Source organism: Lactuca virosa, chromosome 4 (genome assembly GCF_052849685.1).
Source record: "Lactuca virosa cultivar CGN04683 chromosome 4, Lactuca_virosa_CGN04683_v6, whole genome shotgun sequence".
NCBI lineage: Eukaryota > Viridiplantae > Streptophyta > Magnoliopsida > Asterales > Asteraceae > Lactuca > Lactuca virosa.
The window spans coordinates 240,886,864-240,897,130 of record NC_136429.1 but is presented as its reverse complement, the minus strand read 5'-3'; the positions used below and the strand labels follow the sequence as shown (position 1 = coordinate 240,897,130).

Here is a 10,267-nt window from a genome sequence, read left to right as displayed (position 1 = left end):
AAGTTTGCTTATTTATGTCATTCTTTTATATTCAAATATTTTCAAACTTTATTTTTATTTATTCATAAATGAATACGAATATGATATATTCATTTATGAATAAGTTCAAATTAATATGTTAGTATAACAAAGTTCAGATATTAACATAAAAAAGCTCAGATATGAATATTACTTATTTATTAGTATAACAAATTTCACACATTTGTATTCATTTATGAATAATTTATAATATCAATATAACTTATTTTATAGTAATTTAAAAACAAATATCAACATATCAATTTACCATATCAATATAAATGTGTATGAATTATTGTTTATTGTTTTTATCTGCATATATTCATAATGAATAAAACCAAAAAACATATAAAAAAACTAAAAAATCCCTAACTGTCTTTTGCTGATTTAGCAGCTCCAACTCTTTCTGGACAAGTACGTAAATTGTGTGGAACTCGTTTTCCACATCCTGAACACATTCTATGTTCTTTTTTAGAATTTTCATATGCTACTTCACCTGCACTTGGAATTTTTTTCTTGATTCCAGAACCTTTATTGCTTTGAACTTCAGGAACATGAATATTAATCTCTTCTGGAATAGGAATAGTAACACCCAAAAGCTTGCATACGACTTCACCATCTGTCTTGCTTTTCAATCCAGGAGAAATATAATCACTCTCAAATTCCTTCAACAACATTTGTCGTTTCTCAGCAAACAAAGCCAATCTCTTTTTGTCATCTCTTACAATATCCAAACATGATTCAAAACTATAATATGAATCATTGACTAACTTTACATTCTCACAATCACCTGAATCGGATTGAACAGAACTAAAACGATAATTTCTTGATATCACATCCTTTCTCCATCTCTTCAAAATGTACCTTTCAGGAATTTCTTTAACACCACATCTCATCATTATTGTAAAAGCACGTCTGCATAAAACACCCATACGCTTAAAATGTTCACAACTGCAATTTATTTCTTTCTCTTCAGCTTTTATTTCAACCTGATACAAAAACAAAATTTACACATTTACATTCATATAAGAATACTCATATCAACACTCATATATTCATATATTCATATATGAATATTGATATTCATATATGAATATTGATATTCATATATGAATATTCTCATATTCATATATGAATATTATTACATTTTTCATAAAAAAAACTAGTAAAATTACCTTAAATTCATTTTTAAAATCACTTTTACTGTTGTTGTGCTGCACAATGTAAACTTCCCAACCATCTTCAATACCAACATATGAGTATGTACAGAAAAAACATGCTTTATATATTTCTTTTTGCACCTCAAAAAATAATGTACTTGTATAAACCTTTGATGCTTGTAGTTATATTTCTCGAGGTGTTTGCATTTTATATGATGCTTTCTTTGATGCCTTATCAAGCTCTCGTTGAGTATTCCTTTGCTTTTGAATGGCAGTGTCGTAATTCATCATGAAATTCAAAAGTAAGTTCCCACTTTCTGAATATGTATTAAAGAATGAATTCATACTCTCTGACCTCGATGTAGTCTTCATCAAACCACACATTGGAATATCACTAAAATATCCAGGTATCCATGAATCACGTATTGTAAACATGTCTTTAAACCATCTTGTGTCTTCAAGATTGAATTCCTTCATAAGCAAACCCCACTTCACCTCAAAAACATCAGGTTTCATATTAATGTCCCAAACAAGCTTCGAAAACCTTTTTCTAAAGTCTGTGTTCGTAAATAAATCATCTGATATCTGTATTAAAACAAAAATATTCATAAATGAATAAATAATAATAAGTAAAATAACAATCAATATTCATAAATGAATATACTAATAAGTAATATATTTGAAATATATTAAAATAATACCTTTTTTCAACTTTTTCATTATATGCCACATACATAATCGCTGCTTTGAATTACGAAACACATTCTCAACAGCTTGTTTTATTGCAGCATCTTGATCGGTTAAAACAAGTGTTGGTTCTTTCCCATGAGTTTTAAGAAATGCTTTAAGCAACCAAGAGTAAGACTCAATGCTTTCATTGCTTAGCAACCCAGATCCAACAGTAACCGATTTTTTATGATGGTCAATAGCAGTAAACGGAACAAAACCATTCGATACCTAACACACAAAAAAAATGTTCATTAAAGTCAATTTTTGATGTATTAATAAGTGAATATAAAAATATTCATATATGAATAAGCTATAAACAAAAGTAGATAAAATAACTTACTTGTTTGTTCGGAAAGTCGCATCAAACGAGATAACATCACCAAATTCAGCATAATATGTCTTCTCTATTTCATCAGCCCAAAACATACAGTCCAAAACATCATCTTGACAATTAAACTCAAACGAGTAATTTGGATAGTGAGCTCGATGGTCATTCATTGTGTTTACTATCATTTGAGCATCTTTATAACCAATAACCCTGTTGATATCTCTCCTTAAATTTTTATAGTCAACTACTTTTGGCTTTACAAACTCATACCCACCTCTCAAACTTGCCCTCAACTTATGAGCCATAGTTGGACCTATTTTTGATGTGGAAGCACGCACAATAAACTCTTTTTCTGAATATGACATTTGTCTCGACTTTTTTAAATCGCTTCTCTTCTCTAGTGGATGGTTGTGAAGTTCATCAAACTGAAAAACTTTATAATCTGGAGTTCCATACACAGATTCAAATATAATCTTTGCTTCACAACCAATAGCTCTTGAATTTGAATTTCGTTTCCTCCTAACACCACTTGTACCTAATGTGTCACAAGATTTCTTTTTCTGTTTACCACCACGATTACATATAACATGTTTCTTCTTTATAATCTTGTTATCAAACATTGACTGTGTGCTCAGTCTAACACCAAAACCACCAATTTTAGCATACTCAGAATACATTTTGATAGCCAACTTTAATGATTTGAAGATTAAACCCTTAAATGGAATAAGTTGAACAGGTACATCTGGCTTATAGACATGTTCTCCAATTATATCATCAAAATATTGTGCATCATGTACTGAACTTGAAGATTCACCACCTAAAATAATAATGCATGAATAAAACAATAATATATGAATACATAAAATTCATGAGGATTCAAAATATATAAAATAAAACATAACTTATTCATATATGAATAAAACGAAAAAAATAATAAATTCGAAATTACAATTATCACACGTTTATTCATATATGAATAAGACAACAATTTATTCATATTAACATATTCATATGTAAATAAATGATAATCAACAAAATTAAAAACAACAAAATAATTCAATAACTGATACCTTCAAAAAATGAGTTCTCAACATCTTCTTCTTCACTCTCACTCATAGAAGAATACAAATCACCATCAATAACACTAGAATTCGACATAATACACCAAATGATCTATATAAATAAACAAAAACAATCTTAATATCGAATATATCTCACAAAAAAAGTCGTAAAGATGAAAACCTGGTTAATTTTGAATATATCTCACCTCAACGTACAAAATATCTGAAAGAAACTTAAATCATATATGATCAGATGATGTAATTAAGCAATCTCTCTCAGTACAGAGCGTAAAAACTACAACGATATATCCGATTAAAAATTAAATCAGCTCCGATTTGAAATAAATATCTCAAACTACTTAACAAAAATCCGATGAAATAACTCCAATACATATTCGAAACTTGATAATCTTGATAATGAACTCCGATTAAACAACTCCAAAACGAAGATAATAAGCGTAATTCCAAACAAATTATAAAAAGCAATAATCTTGATAATGAACTCCGATTTATCCGATTCAAACTATATACATACCTGATCAAATCGGGAACTGAATACGAAGTAGAAAACTGAAACACAGATGCGAAACTTCACGATTAATGGAATGAATACGTATAATTGCTAACGAGTTATATAAAGAAATTAATCTTGATAATGAATTCCTCATATCCGATTCAAACGAGCTAAATATATCATCAAATTGGAAACTGATAACAACGAACAGGTAAGTTCTATGTAAAAAAGTTGCTAATTTACAAAGATACCCTTAATGAAAATGGACACGCGCATTTTTTTTAATTTGAACATGTTAGATAAATGATTGGCTGAGAATGATTCCCCCATTCTCAACCTTTTTTATTTTTTCAATTGAACTTACCTCTATATATATATATATATATATATATATATATATATATATATATATATATATATATATATATATATATATATATATACAAACACGTATTTTATAAAAATATATATAAACACATTTTTTAATGTATAAAACACATATTTCATATTAAACATATTTGTATATATTTATCTATACAAACATGTTTTTATACAAACATATTTTTATAAAAAAAATGTATACAAATATGTTTTTCAACATATATGTTTTGATATATATATATATATATATATATATATATATATATATATATATATGTGTGTGTGTGTGTGTGTGTAACACCCATCTCCCATAATGGATCAGTATATGGCATAAAAGAGTCAAAGGCATGGTTTTTAAGGAAAACCATATATCACGACGTGACAGGAAGGTTGTCATGACGTGGCATACCAAATACGAGAACACGTTTCTGGATGGATGTCACGTCGTGACAAGGGTATGGTTACGACGTGACAATAGCTTCAGGACAAGCCCATGATCTTTTAGGGTTTCCTTTGTATTTAAACCTCTAATCTCATCTTGAGGGCTTCATTTCCAGCCTTCGTTACCCTCTAGAAACTTAAAGTAAACCCTAATACCCTCTTCTCCATTTGCGAGCTTACCTTTGGTGTTTTGGTACATTTGGAAGGAAGAAGAAGGCCCTTGTAGTATAGATAACCTCTTGAAAAGCTTGGAGTTTCCATTTGAGAAATTTCTGGTGTAACACCCGGTTCCTGATACGTATTTAAATTCAAGTAACTCCATGTTTTGCTCTGGGACTCGGCGAGTTGGAGGCCCAACCCGTCGAGTAGACTCGACTTTTGATCTGGGGGTTAAGTGGCCGACTCGGCGAGTTGGACTGTCTTGATGAAACCCTAATATTTGGGATTGCACCCTATTTAATCAACTTATAACACCCAAACCCATCCCCCATCGTCCCTCCCAACCCAGAGAAAACCGTAACTCGAACCCTAAGCCTATATTGTGTTTTCTTGAGCTTGTTGGTACCCTTTGTGTGTTTTTGAAGTCGGAAAGGAGGAAGGAATCTTGGGAGTTCAAGTAGAAGCAAGAAGATGCAGAGGATTTGCTCCATTCTTAGCTCATTCAAGGTAAAAAGCTGGAACCTTGACCATCTATCTCTTAGATCTTGATTTGGGGCTATTTCCTACCCTTTTTATGAGTTTAGAGAAGCTATAATCGGATTTTATGTGTGTGCTTGCAGTTGCACTTCAGATATGGAACTATTGGGGGTCCTTATGGCATAAAGATACAAACTTTGTTGCCACAAGCACCCCATGCATCTTATAGACTTCTTTTTATGGTCTTTTGAGTCAAAAACCCCATGCATGGACATCAAGTTTGTAGCTTTACGTATAGAATGGACCCTATGAGGCCATATCTATGGTTTTGATGCATTAAGACCCATTATAATCGACTGAATAGTTTTGGACAAAGAGGGACTCGGCGAGTAACTTGGGTGACTCGGCGAGTCGGGTCGCATTTTCCCCCAACCGTCTTATGGAAATGTTTTTTGGTTGAGTGGAAGGAACACTCGGCCTGTTAGGGGTTTGTTATGGACTTGAAGATCGAAGGACTCGACGAGTTCAAGGAGGAACTCGGTGAGTTCAAGGCAATGTCCCAACCACATGAAGAGGGACTCGACGAGTTCAAGGATGAACTCGGTGAGTCATAGACTGAACACCTTCATATGGATGAAGATGGACTTGACGAGTTCAAGGACGAACTCGGCGAGTCGGTTGAAGATAGTTTGATGTGTTGTTGAAGGCGAACTCGTCGAGCTCTTGCTAGACTCGACGAGTAGGGACGGGATTATGGAATTTTGTGGACATGGGGACTCGGCGAGTTGGTATACCAACTCGGCGAGTCGAGTTAACCAGATGTTGACTTTGACCAAAGTTGACTTTGACCAAGGTGTTGACCTTGACTTTGTCTTGGACTGGAGTTGACCCTTGTAAGGGTTACGAGTATGGATTGATAAGTTAGAAAAGTTGTTGTGTAGGGATCGAGGATTCGAGGAGAGTTGGTTTTTATACCGAGATCAACGCAGACACTACACGACTTTGAGGTGAGTTTCATCCTAGTAGGAGTGGGTCTACGGCCACAATGCCGGCCCACAAGTAAGAGTGTTGGATAGATGATTGTCTTTGTGATCATTATCTAGTGTTGATATGTGATATGATTATTGTGCTTGATATGTTATTGTGCTTGATATGTGCTAGCAGTAGTAGGGGTGAAATAGTCCCCGGTTACCGGTTTAATGATACCGAAGGGGAGGGTAGCTCCCAGTTACCAGTTGCAAGATACCGAAGGGGAGGTTAGTTCCCGATTACCGGTTGAAAGATACCGAAGAGGAGTCCAGCTCCTGGATATGCTCGACAGTTACGGGTTGAAAGATACCAAGGATTATGCATTATTTGGTATGAGTATGATGGGGGAACTCACTAAGCTTTGTGCTTACAGTTTCAGTTTTGGTTTCAGGTACCTCTTCATCCAAGTGGAAGGAGCCGACGGGGTAGCAGCGCATCACATATACACATGACTTTCCGCATTTGAGAAACCTAGGATTGTACTCTGACATTTTACCATTTGAAGTCATGGTTTTCAAGACTTGTTATTTTTAATTGATGTTTTGAAACGATAACAATGATGTTTTCCGTGAACTATTTTATTAAGTAATATAATATATATAAAAAAGAATTGGGTCTCGATTTTGGATGTTACAAGTTGGTATCAGAGCCTTGGTTTGAGGGATTCAGACACACCTTCGGGTGTGTCTGGACTCAAATCGAGGGCTTTAAGGATTTTTACAAGAAAATGATTTTCCTGAATTTAAAAATAAGGAGTTTTGAGAAAGAACAAGGTGGTTGATGCGTGCGACCGACCGAGGTCAAGTAAGTTTTCCCTAAGATACCCATACATGTTATCTTATGTTATATGATATGATTATGAGAACTGCATGCTAGATTAGGGATAAGGATCTAGGAAGGATGCCTTATATGCCTATCGTATGAGCTTAGTGAGCTATATGCTAGGGCTGTTCAGTCAACAGTAGGATAACCTGATTAGGTTATGCCTGGTTTGGTTACTCGATGCACGAATGCTGCTTGCTTTGTGCTTATAGGGGTTCTAGCTAGCTTTAACTAACTAGGGAGCGAATATGTAATAGTATTCGCAAGCTAGTTTGGGAAGGATGGTAGGTACTCTTTGTGCAGCTGATGGCGGAGACTAGGTCGGAGAGTGCCCTAGGTCAAGCCTAGGATGAGATTAGTTGGAAAGCAGTGCTGGTAGAAGGGACTTGGTGAAGTTGAAGCAATCCTTGAGGAAAGTACGGATAGATGTGGAAGGTAGTATGGGCCCGTACTACTGAAAGTCGAGGATCCGTACTCGAGTCAAGGAGGGCTGAGACAGAATCAGGGAACTTGGGAAGTGTGGGACCTCTCAAAAGTATGTATTACCCTGACGTTTCTATGTTTTATTTCAAAATGGTGATTACACATCATGGAGCAGGAGGTTCAGGGTCTGGATCAGGTTCAGGATCAGGCTCGGGTGCGGGATCCGAGCAAGTTGATGACGGTTTACACGAGTTCATAGCGTCTGAGATCACGAGAGGTATCCTTGAGGCGACCCTGGTCATTTTTGGGTAGATCAAGGAAGGGATCATTAAGCTTATGGAGGATCGCCTCCGAACATTCAGGAGTGACTTGGCATCCAGCCAGTCCGGGACGCGCACACTGTCCTTCAAGGACTTCAGGGGAATGGTGCGCCAGATTTTCACGGGGTGAAGGACCCCATTGTGGCCAGGAGATGGATTGAAGACATCGAGTCTGCACAGTTGACGAGCTTCTGCCCGGAGGGTTTGAAGGTCCGCTTTGCTGCGGGTTGTTTGAGAGATCGAGCCAGAGATTGGTAGGAGTTAGTGGGTGATTCACTGGGGGCCCCAACCATTGAGGTTATGACTTGGTAAGATTTTGTGACCCGGTTCAGGGCTGAGTTTGCGCCAGCTGTGGAGCTTCAGTAGCTGGCCAGGGAGTTTCTTGATATGAGGCAGACTATTGAGACTGTGGCGGAGATCACCGCCAAGTTCCGGGAGAGGGCCTTGTTGGTACCTCAATATGAAGGGGATGAGGAGATATGGAAGACCCGCTATCATGATATGTTGAGGGCTGACATTCGGGAGCATGTCAGCTATTCGACTTGACCGACCCTGGATTCCATGATTGCCAGGGCGAGGGAGAGGAAGATTGATTTAGAGCATCTCAGGAAGAGGAAATCGGAGACAGGGCAGGTTGCTGGGGTTTCAGGGAAGAAACCCAAGGGATTCGAAGCTAGGTCGAAGGGCCAGCAGGGCCGGGACCGCTGTGGGAAATGCGGTAGGTCACACGAGGGAGTTTGTCGCACTGGGTCGGGATCAGGCTGCTATAAGTGCGGCAAGACCGGGAATTTTGGCAGGGATTGTATTGCCCCTGCTCTCATTGTTCAGACATCAGACCTGATTTGCTTTCATTGCAATCAAAGGGGCCATAAAAAGGCCAACTGCCCCAGGGTGATAGCAGCAGCAGCGGCGCCAGCGGTGGCGCCAACTCCAACGACAGCACGGGTTGCGGATCGCCGGAAGTTCAAGTCAGAGGCTCCAGTGGTGCGGAGCCGAGCGTTTCAGTTGACAGCTAAGGTGGCACGCGCCGCACCCGATGTGGTGACGGGTATGATTTCTTCTCCCTAATCTTTATTTATATGTCACTTGTGATATTGATATGCTATATTATGTTCTCTGTTAGGATCGTTCCATGTGAACGGTATTCCAGTTCAGGTGCTGTTTGATTCGGGTTCTACCCGATCGTTTGTCTCTCTTGCGCTTAGCAAGAGGTTCCCTGAGTCTTCGGGCGTGTTAGATTGCCCTCTAGAGGTCGAGATTGTGGACGACCGATCAATGAGAGCATCAGAGGTGTTCAGGGATTGTGTTTTGAGGTTGTTCGAGGAGCGCTACTTGGTAGACTTGGTTCCCATACCATTACGGGGGAACAAGGTTATTATAGGCATGGATTGGTTGAGCCCCAATGGGGCAGTGATCGACTGCGCACAACAGTTGGTACGGATCAGGATCCCAAGTGGGGGAGAGCTGGTGATTCAAGACGAGAGGCCACAGCACGGACCGGCTTTATGTTCAGCAGCGAGGGCTAGGCGCTACCTCCAGCAGGGTTGCACAGGCTATGTCACCTATGTTATGGATACCCGGGAGGCGGGTCAGGTGATGGTGAATGATGTTCCAGTGGTACGAGAGTACGCGAATGTATTCCCAAAGTAGCTGCATGGGATACCTCCGGAGAGGCAGGTAGAGTTCAGGATTGAGCTGGTCCCTGGTGCGGCTCCGATAGCCAAGGCACCGTATCGGTTGGCTCCTCCTGAGATGTAGGAGTTGTCTACACAGCTGCATGAGCTGTTAGACAAGGGATTCATCATATTGACCAGTTCACCTTGGGGAGACCCGATTCTATTTGTAAAGAAAAAGGATGAGTCGCATCGGATGTGTATAGATTACCTGGAGCTGAATAAGGTAACGTTGAAGAACCGATACCCACTCCCGAGGATTGATGATCTCTTTGACCAGCTTCAGGGAGCATCTTGGTTCTCCAAGATTGATTTGCGTTCAGGATATCATCAGATGAGGGTCAGAGAGGAGGATGTGCAGAAGACTGCCTTTTGGACACAATATGGTCACTATGAGTTTGTGGTGATGCCTTTCGGGCTCACCAATGCTCTAGCCGCGTTCATGGATCTCATGAACCGTGTGTGTAGGCCGATGTTAGATCGATCAGTGATAGTTTTCATTGACGACATCTTGGTCTATTCCAAGACTAGGGAGCAGCATGAGGAGCACTTGCGGGAGGTGTTGGATACCCTGAGGAGGGAGAGCTTGTATGCCAAGTTCTCCAAGTGTGAGAACTGGTTGCGCGAGGTGCCGTTTCTTGGGCACGTTGTCAACCAGAACGAGATTTTGGTCGACCCGACCAAAGTGGAGGCCATGATGAGGTAGGAGGTCTCGAGGTCTCCATCTGAGAT

The 10,267-nt window shown here is 38.6% G+C and overlaps 1 protein-coding gene across 1 annotated transcript; it reads right to left on the bottom strand.

Moving 5' to 3' along the window:
* Positions 1 to 386: 386 nt before the first annotated feature.
* Positions 387 to 3,393, bottom strand: LOC145105749 (protein FAR-RED IMPAIRED RESPONSE 1-like). Its single transcript, XM_079042827.1, has 5 exons — positions 3,306 to 3,393; positions 2,283 to 3,052; positions 1,941 to 2,135; positions 1,410 to 1,763; positions 387 to 1,007 (listed from the first exon to the last, which is right to left on the bottom strand). Exons 1-5 carry the CDS (start codon positions 3,391 to 3,393, stop codon positions 387 to 389), a joined length of 2,028 nt encoding a protein of 675 aa, XP_078898953.1.
* Between the last annotated feature and the right edge of the window lie 6,874 nt (positions 3,394 to 10,267).

Coding starts and splice junctions, on each gene's coding strand:
- LOC145105749 (XM_079042827.1), bottom strand. CDS start 3,393: ATGTCGAATTCTAGTGTTATTGATGGTGATTTGTATTCTTCTATGAGT. Junction 2,136..2,282: donor ATTATGCTGAATTTGGTGAT/GTTATCTCGTTT, acceptor TTTGTGTGTTAG/GTATCGAATGGTTTTGTTCC. Junction 1,008..1,409: donor CTCAACGAGAGCTTGATAAG/GCATCAAAGAAA, acceptor TTTTTGTATCAG/GTTGAAATAAAAGCTGAAGA.